Source organism: Cetorhinus maximus, chromosome 8, assembly GCF_964194155.1.
Source record: "Cetorhinus maximus chromosome 8, sCetMax3.hap1.1, whole genome shotgun sequence".
NCBI lineage: Eukaryota > Metazoa > Chordata > Chondrichthyes > Lamniformes > Cetorhinidae > Cetorhinus > Cetorhinus maximus.
Genome location: NC_135886.1, coordinates 66440506 through 66456490, shown reverse-complemented (window position 1 = coordinate 66456490; position 15985 = coordinate 66440506). Strand labels below are relative to the sequence as shown.

The following is a 15985-nucleotide window of genomic DNA, read 5'->3' as shown; positions in this document are numbered from 1 at the left end:
CTAGATTCCCTGGATTGTGCCTATTGGCCAGTCATTTTTGATTTAAGCTTGCATCACTAGGTGTATCATTTCCTTTTTAGTCACTAGTGAATCATGAGCACGAGGTTGAGCTCTCTATACATGGGCAGCAGTTTGAACTTTTTTCATTTATGATTATTTTATCTATTCACGTGCATTGTATCATTAATATGTAATATGACAAATGAAGTACTTTTCAAACAAACCTTCCAACTGTAATGTGCTCCTGTAACAAATTAAGTATATCAGAGTAGCAAAGATTTTCTCCGTATAATCAGTGGAATATACAAAACACAGCAGCACCACTTAAGTACGCGCATTGCCATTACAGCAATGAGCTCTCGTTCATATCCAGTCTTCGGCTAACTCCCTTTCAGCAACAAGTAAATGAACTACTGCAATCTGTAGATCAATGGTCTGTACATGTTAATGTGGTCTTTGCTCAGACTTTGGAGCTCCTACCTTCGCGACCATTACATCCAATGAAGAGATTGCCTTCTGTAGGAAAGTTAGTTCCTTGGGTGCACACCTGTTTTGAGAATGTAGAAAGTATAGCTGCTTCTCACAAGGATCAATATAAGCATTCATAAACTACTTTGTTGAGAGCGGAGGCTGACCTGAAGGTAGTAATTGAATATTCAATTACATAAAACAGTTTACAGGACCGTAAACCAATTACTATTCAGAAGTCCCAATGAGTGAAAGTATTTTCAATTCGCAAACTAAGTCACTTGCCTCATTTGCTCTGCTTTATAACTAACTCCTTTCCCCCCTCTCCTTCATCCCCACTACCATATTTAGCCCCAAGATGATGTGTTTACTGAAAATGGATCAGATGGATCATTTAAACTGGATGACCCCACTGAATCTGAGTCTTGCTTCTTTGAGCCTCTCAACATCACTTCTACTGATAAGGTAAGAATATTTCTTAATTCACTGAAATTTATAGGTTACAATTAGAAAAAAATAACTGCCTTCAAGTGTTAAATTTTATTTTTATGTTGATTATAATGTCACTTTTCTGGAATTGGGCATAGAAAGGTTGATGCAGGGTAAGTTATAACTAACAGTATTTGAAATCCAAGTGCACAGCAGACATTGGTTTCTGTGCAATTTCAGTGATTAGTGTTCATACCATTCAGCGACCAATAGGTTATAACATTTAATGTCAACTTGGCTCTTAGTACCATGTTCATATCTGAATGTTATGTGTTTAAAGGCTACGCTACATTGACAATCCAATGAAATGTTCCACTGTTGTGCCATCCTCCAGTTAAAATGTTAAACTAAGACCCCCATCTACCTAGTCTGATATTTTTAAATGGACATTAAAAATTGCATGGCATTACATGGGCTCACTTAATGTTCTTGCTAGTATTCCTCCCTTAGCCAGCATTAGCACCAGAAAGGGATACTTCGGATTCATGTATGTGTACATATTTGCTGCTGCATTTGCCTACATTTGTCACTACACATTAAAGTAATTTATTGTGTCAAGCACGTTGACAAAATGTGGTTTGCAGATACAACTTTTCTTTAAGTGTGGCTGTCAAGAAATGGAAAATGCCATGTTTTGTGTATAGTAAGGGCTGGAATAGGAATGAATATTATAACAACAACTTTCATTACAAGTCCCAGGGCAGTTTACAGAAGCATTATAAAGCAAAACTTGACACCAAGCCACATAGTGTTATTAGTGCACCTTAGTCAGAGGTTTTAACAAATGTTTTAAAGCAGGAAAGAGGCAAGAGGGGTTTAGAGAGGGAATTACAGAGCTTGGGGCCCAGGGCGTTGAAGACATGGCAGAGTGATGCAAATCAGAAGCTCAAGGCTGGAATTAAATGATATAGCTATCAGAGGGTTGTGGAAACTGGAAGAGCCTTGTACAGGGAGGAGTGAGACCATGGAGGGATTTGGAAACCAGGATGAGAATTTCAGAGGTGTTGCTTAACTGGGAGGGCAGCAATGTAGGTCAGCAAGCATTGGGATGATGGAGCCATGAGATCTGTTGTGAGTAAAGATGTGGGCAGCAGAGTTTTTGGTTGACCTCAAGCTTGCTGAGGATAGAATGTGAGTGACCAACTAGCAGTGTTGGAATAGTTGAGTCTGGAGGAACAAAGGCTTGGATGAGGGTTTTGGCAGCAGATGAAATGGTGCAATATTACAAGTGGTGGTCTTGGTGATGGTGCAAATATTTGATCTAGAGATGAGTTTATATGACACTAAGGTGCAATCTGGTTCAGCCTTAAGGTTGTTGTGAGGGAGACAGATCAAGTCAATAGCTAGATTTTAGATGACTTGTAGTCAGTGGGTAGAAAAGTTACCACTAAATGCTGGGATTTTATTTAGTTGCAATTGCTGCTGCCATAACTGAGGACATATTCCCTATTCATTCAGTTGCAGTACCTGCGACATCACTGCCAGTGATGTCCCAGGTAGCTACACAGGGCCAACGATGGTGTGGATCAAACTCAGTCTGAAAAAGAATAGTTTTTGCTGTTTCCAGCTTGCCCACCTTGCTGAGTGGGTGGGGGTCAGGGAGCCAAGGGGTTGGTGACGGTGAGGCAAGCACGAGAGGGGTCAATGGACAATGGGCACACATGCAAAAACATCAGTGCTGGGAGTAACCACACATGTGCCAGCAGACAGTGGATGCTGTGTTTCTGATCCTGTTCAATATTGGAAATTAATGTCTTGTTTAACTTGGACACTGAAATTTTGTATTAAATGTTGGATGGAGGAGGTTAGATAGAATTTACTAATCAAACTTCTTGGTCAGGTTCTGACTGACATCACTGGACAAACAAAGCTGAAGTTAATTCGTAAACCACTGCTGGAGACTGAAGATTTGAACAGCACAAACATCAAAAAGAAGAAGAAAACCTTGTTGAACTGCAACACTAGCTTCTTTACTGGATACCCTTCAATCCCTGAAGACCTAGAATAAGTGCCTCTTTCTGTAAATACTTAAAATGTATCTTTGCTTTATTTGTTTGTGACTTTGATCATTCCAGAAAGCAGATTGCTGTACAGTGACTTCAACTTTCTTGTGGGGAATCACCATGACTGTCTTTCTATCCCTAGTTTCTTATCTAACTTTTTTTCATCCTCCTGTGTGTATGTATGTGTATTTAATAAGGTATGTCTAGAGATGAAACTGCATTCAATGTGAAAAGCCACAGAATTGACTATGAAGAAGTGGAAAATGTCATGTTTTCTATAATTTTGCAGTTCTTAACCAGGGTATGTTGAACAGTTATTCAGAGGTTATACTCTGGTTAGTAACCAGTTGCTAACTAGCGAGGGAGGGACAAGAGGAGAGTTTTACTATTATTTTGATAAGACTTTTTGGACATGGTATTTATGCTTTTTCCATTTTGGAAAAGGGATTGTTAGCATTTGATTTCTTTGGCCTTAAAGTACCATTCAAAGTATTGAATCTGTCTTGATACAGTTTGTTTCATTGCAATAAGGAAAACCATGGTAATCCTATCTCTCTAACCTTTCAATCTGAATAAATTGTTCCTTTTATGGAAGGACACTGTCAATGTAAAAGTTTGTAGTCTAGCAATTTCTAATGTAATTCTTTCCTACCCAAACATAATGTGATTTTAATTATCACAGCTGAAATAGAAAATGATAGAAATGTGCAGAGAAGTCATTAGCATCTGACATCTTTCAAAGGGAGACTTACTATGTTCAGGAATTACCAGTTTGAGATTTGCAGTATTCCTTTTATTTTGCTGATTAATGGCTATCTCAAATTATTGTTCTGCCTGACTGTGTATTTCAGGTGTAATGTTTTTGGAATATTAAGCCAGAAGTATTTTAATTTTGTAGTTACAGGAAAGTGATTTAAGTCAACACCTTGATGCCATACTTCTCTTCATAATTTAGTCAGGAATTGACTTCTACAAATATTTTAAATGTAAAGTTTGTGATTAGTGCAAAGCCAGGTTAGCAAAGTTAGAGTCTGCAAAAGAAGGGCAAGTACTGCTGGAAAATATTCAGTGAGCATGGCGATGTGTATGTGTATGCTGGTAGGAGCCGGAACACTTTATTTGCCTTCTGAGATTGTTGTCCTACCCCTAGATACACAAGTTTACTGTACAAATACATAGAATATAAACTTCCTATTTTTTAAAAGAAATTATTTCTACAAATATGGTTTAATCTTCAAACGGAAATTAGTCTGTTTCCAGCACTCTTTTTAACCTCATTGCTGTAGTTTATAAATAAAGAGAAGTGATTTAGAGTTCTGACTGCTGGCTTCATATTTGCACAAATAAGTACTTTTAATATAAATAACTCTGGTAATTCAGACATTTTAAATCATGACTTTAGCATTTGTTTGTAATTTTTTTTTAAAAATTTCTCAAAAGGACATTATGACCTTTCCATCAAGTTCAGCCTTGCAATCTTAACCTGAAGAATGATATGGAATTCCTTCCAATCTGTCCAGCTACAGTGAGGGGAAGATTATTTTTGAGTCACTGCTTTATCCTGAAGATGGATTTATGGCTGGAGAAGGGCAAAATAAATCTAAGTGGAGGAATATGCTCTCTCTACTTTGAAAAAGCCAGGTTCCTACTGTTATGTATTCCTTGCATTCTACAGTTTAAAAAAAGTTTCCAATGAGGCCATGTGGTTTTCCATCTAAGGTTCCCTCTTCTCCTCTCTGTTCTGTCTGCTTACAAATAAATGTAAAGTTTTACACACAAGGAAATGGATAATGTGTACTTTATGGGGTTGAAATAGTTGCAGTACAAGAGAACCTGACAGAGACCTTGGTGTCTTGGACTTGACATCGAGCACGCCCAACCAATGAATTCAACAAAGCCAATAGAAGGTTGAACTACAGGACCAAAACAATAAAATGATCAAACCTTGTAGTGCTCATGCCAATCTGCAGATTAGGTATTTTGGCACTGCACAGAAATGAGCTGAACTTGAATGCCAAAGACTGGTAGAGGACCCTGCCTTCCAAAGCTGTTAGCTGACCTCAAAATGAATGTGGGGTGGTTGGTCGTCATATCCCACCAATTTGTATCTACCTATGATGTGTTTGTAATGAAGAACAAATCTCTTTTTGAGCCTGTCTTTAAAAACAAAAATGCAAGAGATACATTAAGCACTGAGACAAGGATCCAAGTAGCCTGATTTAAGTAGTGCATTAGGGTGTTCATTGCTATCACTGGCAAAATAATTCAATTACAGCAGGATCTTCAAGACAGCAGTAGCTATCACTGGCAAAATAACTCAATTACAGCAGAATCTTCAAGACAGCAGTAATGTGTTGTGTACTTAAGCACATTTAACAACAAAAATAAAGGCCCTGATGGATCATTGGTAAGATTTTAAGCCGCAGACAGAAAGATGCCAGTTCCATTCCCAGTCTAAATCTGTCAAGAATAAAATGCAAACGAATGAATTAGGAGTAGGCCATTCAGCCACTGAAGCTTGCTTCATCTTTCAATAAGATCATGACTAATCCGATTGTGGCCTCAACTCCACATTCCACATACCCAAAAAATCTTTGACATCCTTGTTAGTCAAGAATCTATCTACCTCTGCCTTAAAATTATTCAATGACTCTGCCTCCACCACTCTCTGGAAGAGACTCATGACCCTCAAAATTTTTTCTCATCTCTATCTTAAATGGGAGACCCCTTATTTTTAAACTGTCCCCTAATTCTAGTCTCTCCCACAAGTGGAAACATCCTTTCAGCACCCATCCTGTCAAGTCTCCTCTGGATCTGATATGTTTCAATAAGATTGCCTGTCATTCTGCTAACCTCCAATGGATATAGGCCCAGCTTATCCAACCTTGCCTCATGTGATTCTTCTACTGCCAAGTTCTACAATCTCTCTCCATTTAAATATGTTGCTTTTCTATTCTTCCTGCCAAAGTGGACAAGTTCACATTTTCCTGCATGCCATCTGCCAAAATGGTAATGGAAGGGGTCACCAACAGTGCGATCAAGCAGCACTTGCTTAGCAATAACCTACTCGCTGACACTCAGTTTGGGTTCCGCCAGGGCCACTCAGCTCCTGACCTCATTACAGCCTTGGTTCAGACACGGACAAAAGAATGGAACTCCTGAGGTAAGGTGAGAGTGACTGCCCTTAATATCAAGGAGTCAATGGGAATCAGGGGGAAAGCTCCACTGTTTGGAGTCATACCTAGCACAAAGGAAGATGATTGTGGCTGTTGGAAGTCAGTCATCTCAGCTCCAGGACATCACTGCAGGAGTTCCTCAGGGTAATGTCCTCGGCCCAACCATCTTCACCTGCTTCATCAATTACCTTCCTTCCAGCATAAGGTCAGAAGTGTTCGCTGATGAACGTTCACCATTCGTGACTCATACTGAAGCAGTCCATGCCCAAATGCAGCAACACCTGGACAATATCCAAGCTTGGGCTAACATGGCAAGTAACATTCATGCTACACAAGTGCCAGCCAATGACATCTCCAACAAGAGAGAATCTAGCCATTGTCCCTCAACATTCAATTGTAAGCATGCATCTGCATGCTTCCCTTCAGCGACTGGTGTACAAGGACACTCGGGTCTCGTTGCACATTCCCCTCTCTCAATTTATAGCCATTCAGATAATCTGCCTTCCTGTTTTTGCTACCAAAATAGATAACCTCACATTTATCCACATTATACTGCATCTGCCATGCATTTGCCCACTCACTCAGCTTGTCCAAATCACACTGAAGCATCCCTGCATCCTCCTCACAGCTCACCCTCCCACCCAGCTTTGTGTCATTTGAAAATTTGGAGATATTACATTTAATTCCCTCATCTAAATCAATATATATTGTGAATAACTGGGGTGCCAGCACTGATCCCTGCAGTACCCCACTAGTCACTGCCTGCCATTCTGAAAAAGACCCGTTTATTCCTACTCTTTGTTTCCTGTCTGCCAACCAGTTTTCTATCCATCTCAATACACTACCCCCAATCCCATGCGCTTTAATTTTACACGCCAATCTCTTATGTGGGACTTTGTCGAAAGTCCAAATAAACCACATCCACTGGCTCCCCCTCATCAACTCTACTTGTTACATCCTTAAAATTCCAGTAGATTTGTCAAGCATGATTTCTCCTTCATAAATCCATGCTGACTCTGTCCGATTCTGCCACTGTTTTCCAAGTGCTCAGCTATTAAATCTTTTATAATGGGCTCTAGAATTTTCTCCACTACCAACGTTCAGCTGACTGGCCTATAATTCCCTGTTTTCTCTCTGCCTCCCTTTTTAAATAGTGGGGCTACATTAGCTACCCTCCAATCTGTAGGAACTGTTCCAGAGTCTATAGAATCTTGGAAGATGACCACCAATGATCTACTATTTCTAGGGCCACTTCGTAAGTACTCTGGGATGTAGATTATCAGGCCCTGGGGATTTATCGGCCTTCAATTCCATTAATTTCCCGAACACCACTTCCCTACTAATACTGATTTCTTTCAGTTCCTCCCTCTCACTAAATCCTGTGTTCCCCAACATTTCTGGTATGTTATTCGTGTCCTCCTGTGTGAAGACAGAACCAAAGTATGTATTTAGTTGGTCAGCCATTTCTTTGTTCCCCATTATAAATTCCCCTGTTTCTGGCTGTAAGGGACCGACATTTGTCGTCTTCAATCCTTTTCTCTTCACATACCTATAGAAACTTTTACAGTCGGTTTTTATGTTCCCTGCAAGCTTACTCTCGTACTCTATTTTCCCCTTCTTAATCAATCCCTTGATTCTCCTTTGCTGAATTCTAAACTGCTCCCAATCCTCAGGTCTGTTGGTTTTTTCTGGCCAATTTGTATGCCTCTTCCTTGCATCTAATACTATCTCTAATTTCCCGTGTAAGCCATGGTTTGGCCACCTTTCCTGTTTTACTTTTGTGCCAGACATCTAGAAGGCATCTAGAATACATCTACCATCCAGAAGGACAAGGGCAGCAGCAACATGGGAACATCACCACCTGGTAATTCCCCTCCAAGTCACTCATCATCCTGACTTGGAAATATATTGCTGTTCCTTCGCTGCCGCTGGGTCAAAATCCTGGAACTCCATTGCTAACAGCACTGTACCTACATCACATGGACTGCAGCAGTTCAAGAAGGCAGCTCACCACCACCGTCTCAAGTGCAACTAGGGATGGGCAATAAATGCTGGCCTAGCCAGCAAAGCCCGCATCTCATGAATAAATAAAAAGAAATCTGCCCACTCACTTAACCTATGTCTCTTTGCTGACTCCTTGTGTCCTCTTCACAACTTACTTTCCTATCTTTTTTTGTCATCAGCAAATTTAGCAACCATGCATTCAGTCTCTTCATCTAAGTTAGTGATATAAATTGTTAATGGTTGAGGCCCCAGCACTGATCCCTGTGGCACGACACTCGTCTTATCTTGCCAACCCAAAAATGGCCCATTTATGCCTACTCGTTTACGAATAGCTAACTAATCCTCTATCCACAAGGTCTTATTTTGTGTAGTAACCTTTGATACTCTTCTCGAGTTTTCAACAGTCACAGATTGCAACTCTTGAGTACAATCACAGTTCTTGGTTTCCGGGAGTGGGACATGAACCCACAACCCTCTGATTCAAAGGCGAGGGTGCTATGAACTGAGCCACAGCTGACACCTCCAGTAACCTTTGATACTCTTTCGAGTTATCAACAGTCACAGATTGCAACTCTTTTGAGTACAATCACAGTTCTTGGTTTCCAGGAGTGGGACATGAATTCTGGAAAGCCAAATACAACAAATCCACAGGTACCCTTTTATTCATGTTGCTTGTTATTTCTTCAAAGAACTCCAATTAGTCAAATGTAATTTCCCTTTAACAATACCACGTTGACTCTGCTTGATTGCACTGAGATGTTCTAAGTGCCCTTCCCATTAACTCCTTAATAATCGATTCCAGCGATTTCCTGTGACAGATGCTAACCAGCTGAGCTGTAGTTTCCTGCTTTCTGTCTCCCTCTTGAAAAAAGGAGTTCCATTCACTATTTTCTCTAGAACCTAGGGAATTTTGGAAAATTAAAACCAATGCATCTACTATCTCAGCAGTCAGTTATTTTAAGATTCTAGGACTGACCAATTGATAGATGTACCCAGGCTGCCTTTGGGAATATACCTGCACAAAAATCAGGAAAAAATTTGTGAAAGGTAAGCGATTCTGAAAACATTGTCCCCCAGTGGAGATACTCTTGAGCATGTGACTCTGGTTCAGTTGCAGCAACCACTTGAAAAATCTGCTAATGTACCTTTTCTGCATTATCTTCAACACCTATGTAAATAAATGGGCAGCTGAGTGAAACAGCATGGGGTGTGGTGTAACTAAACCTACCTGTGAGTTAATGGTGAGATGTTAGATTCTTTCTCTGTTATGATATCAGTAAGCAATTTGAGCACCTTCCATTTGTATAGGGTAACACAACTGCATGTGTTACCCCTTGCAGCTCCTGGGGATTGCTAACAATATCCAATGTGACCTGAACCAAAGATTTGTGTCTTTCACACATACACTTTCTGAATCTCTGAAATCAGATTAAGCAAACATTTAAGATGAGGCCAGATACAAAACCTGCTTTATTTCACAGTATGATGAATATACAAGACAGCTGTTATAACTGGACTTGCTTAATTCAATCCACGCCACTTAACTTTGCATAATATAGAAATTAAAGAACACTATGTAGCCCACATCCATGGCTCATCTTACTTGACTTAGACAAGATGACTAATAACTATCCTCCAGCATTTCCGACCTCTTCATCTCCACAAAAACCCTTTCAATAAACCTGACTACTGCTACAGGCTGCCTATTTCAAAAAGAGCCTTTCTTCCGCTCTGTATCTTATATCTCTTTGTTCATGGACAATAAAAGTAGCACTGAATATGTAATACAAATGAATATGAGGTGACTTTTGATTGCTGAGGTACACTAATACATTTCTCATTCTGCAATTTATGAGAAAACAGCATCACAGGTAGTGCTTCAGCAGCTTTACCTTCTTGTTGTAACTTGCCTGAAAAAGCATTGCTTTTTAAAAGTTCAATATTAAAAGTAATTCTAAATCTTTTGTGTGATAAATTCTCAAAAGAAAATCTAAGTGTGACATCTATTGATATTGGCTGAAAGGTATGCATGTGTGATAATCAGTTGATGGTTGTGATACTTGCCACACTCATAGTCTGTCAGTGCTAACTGAAGAATAGCCACACAGCTTAGGTTTCAGAGTTGACCAGCACCTATAGAACTGTATCTAAACTAGATTCAGCACCTTAGGGAGAGGAGAGAAAAGAAAAATAAAACAGAAACAGCAGACAAAGGAAAATAATTTAACCTAGATGATTCTCACATTCACTTCAACAAAGCTGGAGCTTGTCAGGTAATATTACCACATATCAAATTTAATTTTCATTTTGAATGTGTGCCTTCACTTCCTAAGAAATAATTTGGGAATGCATTTTGGATATACATATTAAAACTGTCACTCAGAGCTCTTATGCATTACAGCCATGCCCATCCTTGTAGGAAATGTTCGATATTTATTGTTCTAGTCCTTCCATGGTTTTTTTTTTATTCTTTCATGCATTGCGGGTGTCACTGGCAAGGCCAGCATTTGTTGCCCATCCCTAATTGTCTCTGAAGTGAGTGGCTTGCTGGGCCATATCAGAGGCCAGTTACGAGTCAACTGCATTCCTATGGATCTGGAATCACATGTAGACCAGGCCAGGTTAGGACAGCAGATTTACTTCTGTAAAAGGTATTAGTGAACCAGATGGGTTTTTACAAGAATCAATGATAGTCATCATGATCGCCATTACTAAGTCTAGTTTTTATATTCTAGATTTATTGATTGAATTTAAAACCCACCAGCTGCCATACTGGGATTTGAACCCACATCCTCAGAGCATTAGACTGGGCCTCTGGATTTCTAGTCCAGTGACATTACCATTATGCGGCCATCTCTTCCTCCCAGATCTTTTCCATCATGGTGATCTGATACTGCCTTTTGCTCACTCAGATCTTGAGCGCTTTATTAACTATTCTTCCAATTTCCATTCATTCCTTACCTTCAATGACTCTACCTGACGTTTCCTTTTATGGCCTTCTGTCCGGCTAAGGCAATGGATTTTCTACTGACATCTGTTACAAGCTCACTACCTCTCACAACTGTCTGAAGTATGCTTCATACTACCCCACATCCTGTAAAGATCTTTTCCTCTACCTCATTGGATCTGCCCTGAATCATCCATGCCAGAGCTCCTGAAATGTCATCCCTTTCCTCAACCGATTAGGTGAATACTTTGCTGAATATTTCTGTCCTCTTGGCAAGTGTGAGCCCAAGCTACTTTTGGCTTGCTACTTTAACGCCCCCTGCTATTCTCCCTATCTTGATCATCAATCCAACAAAGTTCAACACAAGCTTCAAGAACAGTATCTTCAGAGGATTGCCACATCTTCATTTTCAATCATGTTTTAATTTCAGCTGTGACCCCAAATATTTATTGTTACATTATTCATAAAGAGCTGGGAGCTAATTGTTATCTGAATATATATCCCACACTGTCACACTGCAGTCATGTGTCAAGTATTGGAGAACAGGAAAAATACACTCAAGGAAGCTCCAACATTTTGAGTCTAAGGTGTGATTATTTCTAACTTACGGGAATCAGAAGACACAACATGGTGGTTGTGGGTTTTCAGTGAGTAAAAACCCCGTAATTTGAATTAATGCTGAATTATATTAAAAAATCAACCCGAATTAGTGTCAGAGAGAAAAAAAGCTGAGCGCATTGTGTAAAAATGAAATGACCACTGCAGCAGTGAATACACAGCTACAGTCCATAATGAAATGAGTAGTGTTTTCAACTGGGGTTCCCCAGAACCCAAGGGTTATGTGAACATCCCGAAAGAGTTCTGTGCAATTTTCAGGTCATTTGAAAACACCAATCACAATTTTTTTTTAAGCTTTGCGCAAAAAACTAAAATACTTATATGTTAACAATGTACAATCCATAATAGTACATTACAAATATGAAGTATTTCACAATTGTTTAATTTTGCACCGTCTTAATTGTAACAGAAGAAATACAGCAATTTCTAATGTGTACTCGCTCCTTGGACAAAATGCCTCTTGATATCAGACACACCATTTTGTCCAATTACATTGGCTCATTTGTTTTCGGGACAATTCTTAAGACCTTCAGTTTATTTTTACATTCTGTGTCTATCTGTCGATCAAGAATATACTGACATGGATGGAGAATTGGTTAATAGACAGAGTAGGAATAAATAGGTCATTCTCAGGATGGCAGGCTGAGATTAGTGGGGTACCACAAGGATCAGTGCTTGGGCCACAGCTGTTCACAATCTATATAAATGATTTGGATGTGGGGACCAAATGTGATATTTCCAAATTTGCTGATGACACAAAACTAGGTGGAAATGTAAATTGTGAGGAGGATGCAAGGAGACTTCAAGGGGATTTGGACAGGCTAAGTGAGTGGGCAAGAACATGGCAGATGGAATATAATGCGAATAAGTGTGAAGTTATCCACTTTGGTAGAAAAAAACAGAAAGAGTATTTCTTAAATTGTGAGCGATTGGGAAGTATTGATGTCCAAAAGGACCTGGCTGTCCTTGTTCATGAGTCACTAAAAGTTAGCAGGCTGGTGCAAGCAATTAGGAAGGCAAATGGTATGTTGGCCTTCACCGTAGGGGATTTGAGTACAGGAGTAAAGATGTCTTGCTGTAATTGTATAGAGCCTTGGTGAGACTGCACCTGGACTATTGTATACAGTTTTCTCCTTACCTAAAGAAGGCTATGCTTGTCATACAACGTAGGTTCACCAGGCTAATCCCTGTGATAGTAGGATTGTCTAATGAGGAGAGATTGAGGAGACTGGGCCTGCATTCTCTGGACATTCAAAGAATGAGAGGTGATCTCATTGAAATTTATAAAATTCTTACAGGGCTTGACAAGGTCGATGTAGATAGGCTGTTTCTCCTGGCTGGTGAGTCTAGAACCAAGGGGCCGTCTCAGAATAAGGGGTAGGTCATTTAAAACTGAGGTGAAGAGGAATTGCTTCACTCAGGGGCTGGTAAATCTTTGGAATTCTTTAACCCAGAGGGCAGAAATCAATAGATTTCTGGGTACTAATGACATCAAAGGATCTGGGGATCGTAAGGAAAAATAGGGTAGAGATAGATGATCAGCCATGATCTGTTTGAATGGCAGAGCAGACTCAGCAGGTCAAATGGCCTACTCTTGCTCCTATTTCCTATATGTCTATGACAAGTTGTTTTTTGTGATCAGTATAAATTGATTTAAATATTACAATTTTTTGTGAAATTGATTTTAAAAATTGATAAATTTCTTAAGAAAGCCTGATTGGACAACTCTAGTGAAGAAGGTAGTAGCAATAATCTCACAAGAATTGAAAGTCAGCCAGACAAAGCAAAATCAAGTACAAGCAGCACAACAGTACGACTTAAGAAGATTCTCCATTATAATGATAGCTATTTAGCCATGGGCTTCACTTGGTCTGGAGATGTGAACATTCCTCTATTTGAATGCATAGTTTGTAGGGAAAACTGCAATGGTGCCAGCCAAGCTGAAACGGCATTTTTCTACTAAATGTAGCTTCTTAGCAAGTAAAAACATGAACTGTTTTAGAAGACTTTTCACAAAAAGGATACCTTCAAGTTTTGAAAAAGAAGTCCAAAGTAAGTGACAAAGCTCATAAGGCAAGTTATCTGTGCATAAAAAACATATGAAATAGGAGCAGGAGGAAGCCGGTGGTGAAGCTGGTTGCTAGAGAAATGAAAGCACAAACTTGCTGAGTACCTTGATTTTAACTGCTTGCCAAGCAATAGTAAAGGCAATGTTTGGAGAAGAAGGGAGGGAATTTAACAAGATCCCACTTTCTGATAATACCATCAGTAGTTGAATTACTGACATGTCAAAATTATATTGAAAATGTGATAGGTAAATTGAAAAAACGTTCAGCTTGTCCTTTAAGTGGATGAATCCACAGGTATTAGTGGCAAAGCACAGCTTCTAACATTCTTATGTTTTGGTGATGGTGAAACAATAGTTGAACACCTCTTTTGCTGTAAAGAGCTACTGAAACAACAAAATGTATTTGACACTTTGACTTCTTATTTGGTGTCTTGCAGTTTGTCATGCAATACACGTTTGGGGATTTGCACTGATGTTGCACTCTCCAAGACTGGATCTTGGAAAGAGTTCGTGTCAATTGAGAAGCAAAGGAATCCTAACATTGTGATTACTCATTGCTTGCTGCATCGGGAAGTCCTCATTGCTAAAACAGTACAGCATGATTTGAAAATAGTCTTACATCAAGCTGTGAAAATGGTGAACTACATGAAACAAAGACCATTGAAATTGCGCATTTTTAAAAAACTTCACAAAACTATTGAATCTGTACATGTCAACCTCATTCTACACACGCAATTGAGATATTTGTCAAGAGGAGAGGTACTATCCCAAGTTTATGAACTAAAAGAAGAATTTCTGCTTCTCTTTACATAAGAAAATCTAGTTGATTTTTCTAATTTGCTCAGTAATGAATTCTGGTATTCAAAGTTGGTAAACTTAACTAACATTTTTTGGCATTTGAACAAGGTGAACACTAGGATGCAGGAATGAAAAGAAAATATCCTGGAGTTCACGTGACAAAATTTGTACACTTAAACAGCAAATTAGGATATGGAAAATGTATGCCTCAGATGGGAATTTTGTTATGATCCTTGACCAGGCCCCCAAGCTTTTGGTAATATTTGGTTAGGGACCAATAACATATTGTTTAAAGTAGACAAAGTTTGAGATTCAAGACATTTGCTCAGTGAATAATGCCACAAGATTTCACAGGTTTTGAACAAACAAAAATAAACTTTACAAGGTCAGAAAGATAAAACGATTTACAATATCTGTCTTACACTCCAACAAGAGTAAATGAGGTACATGTGAATTAACAAGCAAACTGGTTGAAGACACCACATTACACAATAAATGGCAGATACGACCAAGACAGAGTCAATAGATTTCTCAACAACCCATCCAAGACTATTTTCAAATCATGCCCTATTGTTTTACTGTGAGTCAACCAAACTCACTGAAGCTTTGATTCTCTCATGAGGAATTCCAGTCATCACCTTTGAAAATTTAACCTGGGAATTCTTTCCAAAAGTCGTTCCAACTTGGACAGCATTAATGATGGCCAACCTCGCAAAGTTTCAATCTCGTCTCCCAAGATTCCATTCCCCTGGATTCCTGAGTAAGAACTCAAACACAAACTCACAAGCACAACTTCAGCTCTTCAGTAATGCTGAGCAGAACACTACTGATCCAAAAGGGCACCTTCACCCCAATGGCCCACAACATGGGGTCACTAACCTTTTACTGTCTCCTTGGAGCTTCAGGGATTCTCCTGAGCCCACCTTGATTATCAGGGCTTCACCTGAACTCTCTTAACTTAAATAAAAGCAAAATACTGCGGATGCTGGAAATCTGAAACAAAAAAAAATTGCTGGAAAAACTCGAGAGGTCTGACAGCATCTGTGGAGAGAAAGACAGAGTTAGTGTTTTGAGTCCAGATGACTCTTCAGTTCTGAAGGAGAGTCATCTGGACTCGAAACATTAACTCTGTCTTTCTCTCCACAGATGTTGTCAGACCTGCTGAGTTTTTCCAGCAATTTTTGTTTTTGTTCCTCTTTAATTAAAGTCTGCTAACTGTTGCCCTTTTCCTACTTTTCTTAACTCAAACCTCTTCCTGTCCCTGTCTCCCATCTGGGACTCCTCACTGTCCCTTTTCCCTTGGGGGCCTTACTCCATCCCCTCTCCCTATTCTCTGCCTGGTACACATGTTTTTAACAGCTCCTGGTCACATGACCCGGGTTTCTGCACTGTTTTTCCTTTCTGCACAGGCACA

General features: G+C 39.5%; 1 protein-coding gene across 3 annotated transcripts in view; it reads left to right on the top strand.

Moving 5' to 3' along the window:
* kif4 (kinesin family member 4) overlaps positions 1–4732 on the top strand; it is a 104306-nt gene extending 99574 nt beyond the window's left edge. For all 3 annotated transcript variants that reach the window (XM_078546969.1, XM_078546970.1, XM_078546968.1), the window contains 2 exons: positions 820–933; positions 2798–4732. In XM_078546969.1, the coding sequence (XP_078403095.1) occupies positions 820–933; positions 2798–2965 (282 nt within the window). In that variant the 3' untranslated portion in view covers positions 2966–4732. The remainder of the gene's footprint in view (positions 1–819; positions 934–2797) is intronic.
* Positions 4733–15985: the final 11253 nt, after the last annotated feature.